The sequence below is a fragment of the Bos indicus x Bos taurus genome, chromosome 11 (assembly GCF_003369695.1).
Source record: "Bos indicus x Bos taurus breed Angus x Brahman F1 hybrid chromosome 11, Bos_hybrid_MaternalHap_v2.0, whole genome shotgun sequence".
Taxonomy (NCBI): domain Eukaryota; kingdom Metazoa; phylum Chordata; class Mammalia; order Artiodactyla; family Bovidae; genus Bos; species Bos indicus x Bos taurus.
In genome coordinates this window covers 92,444,333-92,458,289 of record NC_040086.1, presented here as the reverse complement: position 1 = coordinate 92,458,289, position 13,957 = coordinate 92,444,333, and the positions used below count along the sequence as shown (strand labels likewise).

General features: G+C 41.3%; 1 protein-coding gene across 1 annotated transcript; it reads left to right on the top strand.

The window, feature by feature from the left end:
• The first annotated feature begins 10,686 nt into the window (after nucleotides 1–10,686).
• LOC113900858 (olfactory receptor 1L8-like) lies at nucleotides 10,687–11,634 on the top strand. Its single transcript, XM_027554474.1, has one exon. It carries the CDS (start codon nucleotides 10,687–10,689, stop codon nucleotides 11,632–11,634), a length of 948 nt encoding a protein of 315 aa, XP_027410275.1.
• Nucleotides 11,635–13,957: the final 2,323 nt, after the last annotated feature.

The window sequence follows — 13,957 nt, the reverse complement described above, 5'->3', positions numbered from 1 at the left end:
CTATGAATCGCAGCACGCCAGGCCTCCCTGTCCATCACCAACTCCCAGAGTTCACTCAAACTTATGTCCATCAAGTCGGTGATGCCATCCAGCCATCTCATCCTCTGTTGTCCCCTTCTCCTCCTGCCCTCAATCTTTCCCAGCATCAGGGTCTTTTCCAATGAGTCAACTCTTCGCATGAGGTGGCCAAAGTATTGAAGTTTCAGCTTTAGCATCATTCCTTCCAAAGAAATCCCAGGACTGATTTCCTTTAGAATAGACTAGTTGGATCTCCTTGCAGTCCAAGGGACTCTCAAGAGTCTTCTCCAACACCACAGTTCAAAAGCATCAATTCTTTGGCGCTCAGCTTTCTTCACAGTCCAACTCTCACATCCATACATGACCACTGGAAAAACCATAACCTTGACTAGACGAACCTTTGTTGGCAAAGTAATGTCTCTGCTTTTGAATATGCTATCTAGGTTGGTCATAACTTTCCTTCCAAGGAGTAAGTGTCTTTTAATTTCAATCATCTTCAGTGATTTTGGAGCCCAAAAAAATAAAGTCTGACACTGTTTCCACTTAAAAAACTATAAAGAAGATCAGTATAGAGGGAACATACCTCAACATAGTAAAGGCCATACATGGGGAAACATTGAGGGCAGGAGGAGACAGGGGTGACAGAGGATGAGGTGGTTGGATGGCATCATCTACACAATGGGTATGAGTTTGAGCAAACTCTGAGTGAAGAACAGGGAAGCCTGGCACACTGCAGTTTATGGAATCGCAAAGGGTCAGACACAACTTAGCAACTGAACAACAACAACAATGGCAAACTGACAACCACACACTCAGTGACGAAAAGCAGAAGACATTTCCTTGAAGATTACAAACAAGATGTAATGGATCTTAACATAAGGAGGCCCAGTCTTCCCACCTTTATTCAACATAGTATTGGAAGGTCCTACCCACAGCAGTCAGAAAAGAAAAAGAAATAAAAGGAATTCAGATTGCAAAAGAAGTAAAACTGTCATTGTTTGCAGATGACAAGACACAATACGTAGAAAATCCTAATGAAATTACCAAAAAACTGTTAGAACTAATAAATGAATTCAGTAAATTTATAATACTGTATGATATCACTCACATATGAAATCTAAAGAATCAACAAACTAGTGAATAAAGCAAAAAAGAAGCACACTTACACATATAGCAAAAGAACTAGTAGCTACCAGTGGAGAGAGAGAAGTGGGGAGGAGAAATATAGAGATAAAGATTTTTAAAGGGTTTTTATGGAATTATATGAAATCATGTACATGAAACTTTTGAAATTTGTAAAGAATTATAGACTCAAAAGAATCTTTCATTGAATAAAAAAGGAAAGCTAAATAAAACAATTTCCCCTAAGGAAATGAAAACACTCAGAGAAAGACAAATACTGTATGATATCACTTATACGTGATTATAAAAAATAAAACAAATTATTGAAAATAACAAAAAAGAAACAGACTCACAGATACAAAGAAGAATCTATAGGTTAGCAGCAAGGAGAGAGGGGGTGAGGACTAAGATAGGTGTAGAGAATTAAGAGTAACAAAACCACTATGTAAAAAACAAATAACCTACAAGATACATTGTTCAGACAGGTAGTATACCCAATACTTTATAACCATAAATGGAGGATGCTGCTGCTAAGTCGCTTCAGTCGTGTCCAACTCTGTGCAACCCCATAGACGGCAGCCCACCAGGCTCCCCCGTCCCTGGGATTCTCCAAGCAAGAACACTGGAGTGGGTTGCCATTTCCTTCTCCAGTGCATGAAAGTGAAAAGTGAAAGTGAAGTTGTTCAGTCGTGTCCGACTCCTAGCGACCCCATGGACTGCAGCCTACCAGGCTCCTCTGTCCATGGGATTTTTCAGGCAAGAGTACTGGAGTGGGGTGCCATTGCCTTCTCCATAAATGGAGGATAACCATTAAAAATTGTGAATCACTAATTAAAAGATGCTTACTCCTTGGAAGGAAAGTTATGACCAACCTAGATAGCATGTTCAAAAGCAGAGACATTATTTTGCCAACAAAGGTTCGTCTTGTCAAGGCTATGGTTTTTCCTGTGGTCATGTATGGACGTGAGAGCTGGACTGTGAAGAAAGCTGAGCACCGAAGAATTGATGCTTTTGAACTGTGGTGTTGGAGAAGGCTCTTGAGAGTTCCTTGGACTGCAGGGAGATCCAACCAGTCCATTCTGAAGGAGATCAGCCCTGGGATTTCTTTGGAAGGAATGATACTAAAGCTGAAACTCCAGTACTTTGGCCACCTCATGCGAAGAGTTGAGTCATTGGAAAAGACTCTGATGCTGGGAGGGATTGGGGGCAGGAGGAGAAGGGGACAACAGAGGATGAGATGGCTGGATGGCATCACTGACTCGATGGACGTGAGTCTGAGTGAACTCCGGGAGTTGGTGATGGACAGGGAGGCCTGGCGTGCTGCGATTCATGGGGTCGCAAAGAGTTGGACACGACTGAGCGACTGACCTGATCTGATCTGATCTGATGTTTACAAAGCAAGATGGCTGCTGAATGAAACATGGGGAAAACGCTGGACTCAGGAAGATTCCTCCCCAGGTAGGACAGCATAAAACTTGATCCCACTACCTCAGAAAGGAAATCCTATTCAAAAGGTAAGGTTGGACAAAACTTTTGCATACTGAAGTGCTAAGGGAAAAAGGGCAGAAATGAAGACACATTTGCTGGGAAATGAGCAAGGTAGTTTCATGTCATCTTAATTTTTTGAGCAACACTCTGAGATGAGTTTTCTTCAATCAAATTGTCTTCTTTCAGACACATATACCCCAGTGTTCACTGCAGCACTGTTTACAATAGCTAGGACATGGAAGCAACCTAGATGTCCATCAGCAGATGAATGGATAAGAGAGTTGTGGTGCATATACACCATGGAATATTATTCAGCTATAAAAAAGAATAACATTTGAGTCAGTTCTAATGAGGTGGAATGGTATGGACCAGAAATGATATGGACCTAACAGAAGCAGAAGATATTAAGGACAGGTGGCAAGAATACACAGAAGAACTGTACAAAAAAGATCTTCACAACCAAGATAATCATGATGGTGTGATCACTCACCTAGAGCCAGACATCCTAGAATGTGAAGTCAAGTGGGCCTTAGGAAGCATCACTACGAACAAAGCTGGTGGAGGTGATGGAATTCCAGTTAAGCTATTTCAGATCCTGAAAGATGATGCTGTGAAAGTGCTGCACTCAATATGCCAGCAAATTTGGAAAACTCAGCAGTGGCCACAGGACTGGAAAAGGTCAGTTTTCTTTCCAATCCCAAAGAAATGCAATGCCAAAGAATGCTCAAACTACTGCACAATTGCATTCATCTCACATGCTAGTAAAGTAATGCTCAAAATTCTCCAAGCCAGGCTTCAGCAATATGTGAACCATGAACTTCCTGATGTTCAAGCTGGTTTTAGAAAAGGCAGAGGAACCAGTGATCAAATTGCCAACATCCGCTGGATCATGGAAAAAGCAAGAGAGTTCCAGAAAAGCATCTATTTCTGTTTTATTGACTATGCCAAAGCCTTTGACTGTGTGGGTCACAAGAAACTGTGGAAAATTCTTCAAGAGATGGGAATACCAGACCACCTGACCTGCCTCTTGAGAAACCTGTATGCAGGTCAGCAAGCAACAGTTAGAACTGGACATAGAACAACAGACTTGTTCCAAATAGGAAAAGGAGTATGTCAAGGCTGTATATTGTCACTCTGCTTATTTAACTTGTATGCAGAGTACATCATGAGAAACACTGAGCTGGAAGAAGCACAAGCTGGAATCAAGATTTCTGGGAGAAATATCAATAACCTCAGATATGCAGATGACACCACCCTTATGGCAGAAAGTGAAGAAGAACTAAAAAGCCTCTTGATGAAAGTGAAAGAGGAGAGTGAAAAAGTTGGCTTAAAGCTCAACATTCAGAAAACTAAGATCGTGTCAGCTGGTCCCATCACTTCATGGGAAATAGATGGGGAAACTGTGGAAACAGTGGCTGACTTTATTTTTCTGGGGTCCAAAATCACTGCAGATGGTGACAGCAGCCATGAAATTAAAAGACACTTACTCCTTGGAAGGAAAGTTATGACCAACCTAGACAGCATATTAAAAAGCAGAGACATTATTTTGCCAATAAAGGTCCATTTAGTCAAGGCTATGGTTTTTCCAGTGGTCATGTATGGGTGTGAGAGCTGGACTATAAAGAAAGCTGAGCACCAAAGAATTGGTGCTTTTGAACTGTGGTGTTGGAGAAGACTCTTGAGAGTCCCTTGGACTGCAAGGAGATCCAACCAGTCCATCCTTAAGGAAATCAGTCCTGAATGTTCATTGGAAGGACTGATGCTAAAGCTGAAATTCCAAAGCTTTGGCCACCTGATGTGAAGAGCTGACTCATTTGAAAAGATCCTGGTGCTGGAAAAGATTGAAGGTGGGAGGAGAAGTGGATGACAGACGATGAGATGGATAACATCACCAACTCAATGGACATGAGTTTGGGTAAACTCCTGGAGTTGTTGATGGATAGGCATGCTGCGGTTCATGGGGACGCAGAGTCAGACACAAGTGAGACACTGAATTGAGCTGAACTGAATGAGGTGGATGAACCTGGATCATATTATACAGAGTGAAGTAAGTCAGAAAGAGAAACATCAATACACTATATTAATGCATATATATGGAATTTAGAAAGATGGTAACGACGACCCTATATGCATGGCAGCAAAAAAGACACAGATGTAAAGAACAGACTTTGGGGACCATGTGGGAGAAGGCAAGGATGGGGTGATTTGAGACAATAGCATTGAAACATGGATATTACCATATGTAAAATATATAACCAGTGCAAGTCCAATGCATGAAGCAAGGCACTCAAAGCTGGTGCTCTGAGACAACCCAGAGGAATGGGGTAGGGAGGCAGGTGGAAGGGGGCGTTCAGGATGGGGTGACACATGTGCACCTGTGGTTGATTCATGTCAGTGTATGGCAAATACCACCACAATATTGTAAAATAATTATCCTCCAATTAAAATGAATCAATTAATTATTTTTAAAAAGGGAAAAAATGTCTTCATTCAGGAAATGAAAAGGCAGAAATATCATGCAGATGAAGGAACAAGGTAAAAACCCACAAGACCAAATAAGCAAAGAGGAAAAAGGCAACTACTGGTAAAAGAATACAGAGTAATGATAGTAAAGATGATCCAAAATCTCGAAAATAGAATGGAGAAAATGCAAGAATCATTTAACAAGTTAACTAGGACCTAGAAGAAATAAAGCATAAACAGTGATGAGCAACACAATTACTGAAATTAAAAATACTCTAGAAGGAATCAATAGCAGAATAATTGAGGTACTATGTTGTATACCTGAAACTTACATGCTATTGTACATCAACTATACCTCAATTTAAAAAAAAATTTTTTTTAAGACAGTTACTGAGAAAGAAGATTTAAAGGTTCTCACTAAAACAAATGAATACGTTTTAACTATGTGGGTTTATGGATATGTTGTTAACTAACATTACTGTCAAAATCACTGTGCAATAAATATGTCTATAAAATCATTGTGTTGTACACCATAAACTTACACAACGTTATGTCAATCATCTCAATAAAGCTGGAAATTGATTAAGAGCTACTTATTAGATGAAGGAATAGAAAAACAGAAACACGAAAACCACATGAAGAGTAAGTGCAAGAGGCAGGACTGAAACCCAGGGCTTTCTATCTCTGTAGTACTTATTCTTAATATGTAGATTGAAATTCTTTAATTAAATTCAAATCTAAAGAAGAAGACACAGATGTCGTGTGTGAAACAGTGCTTTATTCTGACCAGCAGCAAAATGTTTTTGCATTTCCTATAACGTTGTGGATGATGTTTACAATAACACACAATATTTCCACTATAAAACTCAAAACCCCTTCATGGATCACAGCCTTGTCATGGTGAAGGGGCTTGAGTAATTCAGTGAAGCTATGAGCCAAGCAGTTAGGTCCACCCAAGACAGAGGGGTCATAGTGGAGAGTTCTGACAAAACATGGTCCACTAAAAAGTGAATGGCAAACCACTCCAGTATGCTTGCTGCGAGAAACCCCATAAACAGTATGAAAAGGCCAAAAGATATGGTACCAAAAGATAAGCCCACCAGGGTGGAAGATGTCCCATATGCTACTGGGGAAGAGGAGAGGGCAACTACTAATAGCTCCAGAAAGAATGACATGGCTGGGCTAAAGTGGAAACAACGCTCAGTTGTGGATGTGTCTGGTGGTAACCGGCCAATGCTATAAAGAGCAAAATTGCACAGGAACCTGGAATGTTAGGTCCATTAATCAAGGTAAATTGGATGTGGTCAAAGAGGAGTTGGCAACAATGAACATTGACATCTTAGGAATCAGTGAACTAAAATGTACGGGAAAGGGTGAATTTTGGAAGCAGTAACCGATTTTACTTTTCTGGATACAAAATCACTGCAGACAGTGACTGCAGCCATAAAATTAAAGGACACTTGCCCCTTGGAAGGAAAGATATGACACACCTCAGGCAGTTCAGTTCAGTTCAGTCGCTCAGTCATGTCCAAATCTTTGCAACCCCATGAATTGCAGCACGGCAGGCCTCCCTGTCCATCACCATCTCCCAGACTTCACTCAAACTCACGTCCATCGAGTCGGAGATGCCATCCAGCCATCTCATCCTCTGTCGTCCCCTTTTCCTCCTGCCCCCAATCCCTCCCAGCATCAGAGTCTTTTCCAATGACTCAACTCTGCATGAGGTGGCCAAAGTACTGGAGTTTCAGCTTTAGCATCATTCCTTCCAAAGAAATCCCAGGGCTGATCTCCTTCAGAATGGACTGGTTGGATCTCCTTGCAGTCCAAGGGACTCTCAAGAGCCTTCTCCAACACCACAGTTCAAAAGCATCAATTCTTCGGTGCTCAGCTTTCTTCACAGTCCAGCTCTCACATCCATACATGACCACAGAAAAAACCATAGCCTTGACTAGAAGGACCTTTATTGGCAAAGTAATGTCTCTGCTTTTCAATATGCTATCTAGGTTGGTCATAACTTTCCTTCCAAGGAGTAAGTGTCTTTTAATTTCATGGCTGCTGTCACCATCTGCAGTGATTTTGGAGCCCAAAAAGGTAAAGTCAGCCACTGTTTCCGCATCTATTTCCCATGAAGTGATGGGACCAGCTGACATGATCTTAGTTTTCTGAATGTTGAGCTTTAAGCCAACTTTTTCACTCTCCTCTTTCACTTTCATCAAGAGACTTTTTAGTTCCTCTTGACTTTCTGCCATAAGGGTGGTGTCATCTGCATATCTGAGGTTATTGATATTTCTCCCAGAAATCTTGATTCCAGCTTGTGCTTCTTCCAGCCCAGTGTTTCTCATGATGTACTCTGCATAGAAGTTAAATCAGCAGGGTGACAATATACAGCCTTGACATACTCCTTTTCCTAATTGGAACCAGTCTGCTGTTCCATGTCCAATTCTAACTGTTGCTTGCTGACCTGCATACAGGTTTCTCAAGAGGCAGGTCAGATGGTCTGGAATTCCCATCTCTTGAAGAATTTTCCAAAGTTTCTTGTGATCCACACAGTCAAAGGCTTTGGCATAGTCAATAAAGCAGAAATAGATGTTTTTCTGGAACTCTCTTGCTTTTTCCATGATCCAGCGGATGTTGGCAATTTGATCTCTGGTTCCTCTGCCTTTTCTAAAACCAGCTTGAACATCAGGAAGTTCATGGTTCACGTATTGCTGAAACCTGGCTTGGAGAATTTTGAGCATTACTTTACTAGCGTGTGAGATGAATGCAATTGTGCAGTAGTTTGAGCATTCTTTGGCATTGCGTTTCTTTGGGCTTGGAAAGAAAACTGACCTTTTCCAGTCCTGTGGCCACTGCTGAGTTTTCCAAATTTGCTGGCATATTGAGTGCAGCACTTTCACAGCATCATCTTTCAGGATTTGAAATAGCTCAACTGGAATTCCATCACCTCCACTAGCTTTGTTCATAGTGATGCTTTCTAAGGCCCACTTGACTTCACATTCCAGGATATCTGGCTCTAGGTCAGTGATCACACCATCGTGATTATCTTGGTTGTGAAGATCGTTTTTGTACAGTTCTTCTATGTATTCTTGCCACCTCTCCTTAATATCTTCTGCTTCTGTTAGGTCCATTCCATTTCTGTCCTTTATCGAGCCCATCTTTGCATGAAATGTTCCCTTGGTATCTCTAATTTTCTTGAAGAGATCTCTAGTCTTTCCCATTCTGTTGTTTTCCTCTATTTCTTTGCATTGATCGCTGAAGAAGACTTGCTTATCTCTTCTTGCTATTCTTTGGAACTCTGCATTCAGATGCTTATATCTTTCCTTTTCTCCTTTGCTTTTTGTTTCTCTTCTTTTCACAGCTATTTGTAAGGCCTCCCCAGACAGCCATTTTGCTTTTTTGCCTTTCTTTCCAAGTCTCTTACATCTTTTAAATATGCAGGTGAGTTCTTTACCACTAGGGCCACCTGTGAAGTGAAGTCGCTCAGTCATGTCTGACTCTTTGCAACCCCATGAACTGTAGCCTACCAGGCTCCTCCCTCCATGGGATTCTCCAGGCAAGAGTACTGGAGTGGGTTGCCATTTCCTTCTCCAGGGGATCTTCCTGACCCAGGGATCAAACACGGCAGATGCTTTAACCTCTGAGCCACCTGGGAAGCCCTAAATAAACACTAATATTAACCTAATCTCACACATAAAAAAAAATCTAATCCACGTGCCTCCAGACACTGGGAAAACACACACCATTGTTCTCCCATTGAATCCTTTGAAAACTGCAACTTCCCCATATTGATCTATAATCTGAATGGATCTAGACTACACTTGGATCCACATCTGAATCCCCCAAAATTAAAATATTCACCCAGATAAATGTGTTTCTACCCTTGATAACCCATAGTTGGGGAAACTGAAGCATGACCTTAAGATGTCATAGTGAGGTTCAGAAGCTCTGAGATTAGTCTCAGCGTCTAAACAGGAAGCCTCAGCAGTCCCCTGTCCCCTTGGAGTCAGCATTGCTGGCTGTGATTCCCATTCTGCTTACTCTACCTGCTCTCTACTCCCTCTCCAGGGACACATTCCCCTAAGAGATCATCACACCTCAACTCCCTCAGCCTAACAAGTGCCCCAGAGGCAAGTAGAGCTGGCTTCAGACTCATGAGAAGCTGGCTGGGCTTCCTCAATCAGGAGAGCCCTCCCACTTGAGTCAGAGCATCCCTCCCTTCTGAGATCTGGAGCTGGGAGAGCAGCAGTGAGCCCAGGTGTTGAGGTCAGGGAAGGGAAACGTGTTATCCCTTTCAAGAAGCAGATCAACTCCTCCTCCATCCCTGCTTCTCTCCTTGTCACTCAGCCCAGAAGCTCATGGGAGACACACGAGGAAGCTGAGCTTTGTGTGAGAAGCAGACTTGACCTGATGAACAGATGTGGTGCAGATCAGCTTCTGGAGGGGCTGGGAAGGAAGAAAAGCATCTGGACATGGAGGTGAGCTTCAATGCTGGCCACTCACTTGGCTACTTCAACCCAATTTGGCATCTTATTCTTTTCCTCTCCTATACTTTCAAATATCTCATGGATTTGAGACATTATAAGGTCCAAGTAAAAGTTCCATGGGGCACTTGGTTTTAAGTCCTTCCAGTTTGACCTCAAGGTCCTCTATTTCATATATTTTTAAGGAAAACCCATCAGTAAAACGAAAAGGGAAAAAAGACTATCTTATTCTCAGCCTGATTAACACACCTTGTGCTTTTAGAATATTCTTCCTGATTCTCAGTTCCAAAACCTTTCTCCTTTCTTCTAGTCACCAGCATGGGTGTTCCTCACATATACAACCTGCAGCATCTGATCCAACTAATTCACCAAATTCCCACTAACACTTGTATTCCACATTTCCCAGATTGCACAGTCTGAGGACGATAGCATCCCGTGAGCAAATGAGAATGAAGTTCTCATTCTGTGCCCAGACAAGAGAAAAAACACAGTTGAACTGCATTCAGCATTTCTCTTAGATTTCCCTGTTGGTTGTTTTGACAAGCCCTTATTTGTTTCTCATACATATAAAGTTAAAGTCTAGTTATAACAACTGAATTTGATGAAGAATGATGGTTCTGTGACTTCCCTGTCAAATATTTCCATCCCAACTTCCCAGTCACCTTCATCTGTTATACTGCTCTATTTTTTTTTAAATCAATCTCTCCCCACCTGATATCATATTATATATTCTACTTGTTAATGACCAAAACTGCAACATGAACTACAGAAGGACAAAGATTTCTTGCTTTATTACTATGTTTCCAGAGGGGAAACAGTGCTTTTCCCAGAAAAGAAACTAAGGAACTTGAATCAGAGAGGTTCACCTGTGATGATTTTTAAAGGAGAACTCTTCTTTTGTCCCTCCAGCTTGCAACATAAGGCACTTACGATGCCCATGGATTTGGGAAGGGAGGACCACATCAAGGACCAGGAGATTGGCAAGCTTTCCCTGCACAGCTCTTAATGCTGACCAAATAGAGGAAACAAAGACTTGCTGGGTATCATGACTTGGGCTATGGGATCAGAGCATAATAAATAACAAAATGTCTTGGGTATAACTAGACCCAAATCAATGGAAAGACTCAACCAAACCAGCAGTGTCACTGAGTTCATCCTCCTGGGACTGTCCTCCCGGCCTGAGGACCAGAAGCCACTCTTTATTCTCTTCCTCATCATATACCTGGTCACCATAACAGGGAACCTGCTCATCATCCTGGCCATCTGCTCTGACCCCCAACTGCACACCCCCATGTATTTCTTCCTGAGTGTCCTGTCTTTCACTGACATTTGGTATACAACAACCATTGTCCCCAAGATGCTAGTCGACTTCCTGTTGGAGAAGAAGACCATCTCCTATGCTGGATGTTTGACCCAGATGTATTTTATATATGCCTTGGGCAACATTGACAGCTGTCTTCTTGTAGCCATGGCTTTTGACCGCCATGTGGCCATCTGTGATCCCTTCCACTATGTCACCATCATGAGCCACCACCACTGTGTCCTGATGGTGGCCTTCTCCTGCTCATTGCCTCACTTCCACTCACTCCTACACATACTTCTGTTGAATCAGCTCACCTTCTGTGACTCCAATATTATCCATCATTTTCTCTGCGACCTCAGCCCTCTGATAAAATTGTCTTGCTCCCCTACATTTGTCAATGAAATTGTGATGATGACAGAAGCATCTGCTTTTCTGGTGACCCCCTTTCTATGCATTGTTTTCTCTTATATACGAATCCTCATTGTGGTTCTCAAAATTCCCTCAGCTGCAGGAAAACGCAAAGCCTTCTCCACATGTGGTTCGCACCTCACTGTGGTAACACTCTTTTATGGAAGCATCTTCTATGTCTATTTACAGCCTGTGTCCACCTACACTGTCAGGGACCACATGGCAACAATTGTTCACACGATTTTATCCTCCATGCTCAATCCTTTTATCTACAGCCTAAGAAACAAAGACCTGAAACAGGGTCTGAGGAAGCTGGTGGGCAGGAGGGGTCTCCAGGCAGCAACCTCTTGATGAACACACATGCGGAATCTGCTCCACTGGAATCTGGTTTCTGTGGTTCTTGGGAAACAATCAAGCTGCTGGGGGTTAGCATTTTCAACCCATGGGAGACAAGGCTATTGTGGACACTTAACATCCATTGATGATGGTTCATCAATTGGTTCTGCCTCTGGCTACAATCATGATACTCTTAGAGTGGATGGCCAGTGGATGACCACTCCTCTCTCATAGACCACTCCTCTCTCATATGAAGATTCATCATTTTCCTGTCTTCCAAATGTTGCTTTAAATTAAGCCTTTTCCCACAGGTATTTCCTGAACAGATTTCTCTTTTGTTGAGAATTATCCTCAAAAATCTTTCACATTTCTGTATATTGCTAAAAATAATTACTTAATTTATAGCTGTTGAATGTCCTTGAAAATGTTTGAAAGAGGAAAGAATGAATAGATAGAAGGAAGAAGAGGAGAAGGTGTACCTTTCAGCTAATTTCCACAATCTGAAAATTTTTATAGTTCCTTATTTGTCTTTTTAAAAATTTTTTCTTGCTTAAAAATTGTTTTCATTATTATTCTTTTCTTATCTACCCTTCCTTTATTATGTTGTTATGGCTTTATTTCTTTTCAAATCCTTCTTATTTTTTTCAGTTCAATTCAGTTCAGTCACTCAGTTATGTCCTTTGCGACCCCGTGGACTGCAGTACGCCAGGCTTCCCCATCCATCACCAACTCCTGGAGCTTGCTCAAACTCATTTCCTTTGAGTCAGTGATGCCCTCCAACCATCTCATCGTCTGTCATCCCATTCTCCTCCCACCTTCAATCTTTCCCAGCATCAGCGTCTTTTCCAATGAGTTTTTTTCCAATTTTTTTTTAACCAAACAATAAAAAATGTTAATGGACAGAAAGAACAAATGCAACAATGATAATGTGAAAATTATGCATTCCACAGTGGGGATTTTGGAAACTTTGTTCCCTCCATCTATCCATAAAGCTGTGTGTATAAAAATATGTGATTTAATATTTTATTCTAGAAATTCTCACTCTTAAAAGTCTGACTTATAAAAATATTATCATAAATGTATATACAATATTGAGGCTTTTTTTAATGAGTCTCAGTTTAAGAGATAAAAACTGGCAAAAACCTAAAATCCTAATAACAGGAAACAGAATAATTATGATCAATTACATAGAATGTAACCATATGCAACAAATTGAAAGAATCAAACAGATCTCTATTACTTCTTTAAAAATAAATTAAGTAAAAAAATAAAGCTATAGAACAAACTGTAAAAGCATTATTCCATTATGCTTTAAAAAATTATATGAACATGGGACTTCCACGGCAGTCCAGTGGTTGGGACTCCATGATTCCACTGCAGGTGGCTTGGGTTTAATCCCTGGTTGGGGAAAGAAGATCCTACGTGCTGCAGAGAATAGGCAAAAAGTAATAACTATTATATGAATATGTATGTGTGTATAGTCACTGCAGTAAGAATGGAAGAGTGGAGGGAGACAGAGAGAGAGAGAATTTCCACTTCTTGATTCACATTGGTAATGTCTGAATTTTTTCAAATAAATATTTGTAGCTTGTGGAATTTAAGACTACTAATCAATCAGATGACCAATGCAATGGTGAAAGACATTCTTTGCAAGATTCAGCTGAAGGGAAACTTTCTAGGTGTTGCAATTAGAAAAACATCATTGTTTGGCTCTTAGACTTGAATGATCATTTGATAGGATACAGCATTCTCAGTACCAAAACTATTGAAACTTTGAGGACATATCTCACTGTTGTACTGCCATCAGGTGTTTTTGGTGAGAAGCAAGAGGCCATTCTAATGTGTCCTTCATGATCTTCTCACCTAAGCACAGTCTACACCCTACATCCAATGTGACCATGTTGCCTCTACTTAGACCTTATGAGTGCAGACCTTGATTTCACTTATTTACTCAAAGCCTAGGCAAAGAATCTCGGTTATTGTCCATGGAAACAGACAAACCAATTCTAAAATTTGAACAGAACTTTGCCAACAAAGGTCCATCTAGTCAAGGCTATGGTTTTTCCAGTAGTCATGTATGGATGTGAGAGTTGGACTGTGAAGAAAGCTGAGCACAGAAGAATTGATGCTTTTGAACTGTGGTGTTGGAGAAGACTCTTGAGAGTCCCTCGGACTGCAAGGAGATCCAACCAGTCCATCCCAAAGGAGATCAGTCCTGGGTGTTCATTGGAAGGACTGATGTTGAAGCTGAAACGCCAATGCTTTGGCCACCTAATGCAAAGAGCTGACTTATTTGAAAAGACCCTAATGCTGGGAAAGATTGAGGGCAGGAGGAGAA

Excerpts from the sequence above, each read along its gene's own strand:
- LOC113900858 (XM_027554474.1), top strand. The coding sequence starts at position 10,687 with ATGGAAAGACTCAACCAAACCAGCAGTGTCACTGAGTTCATCCTCCTG.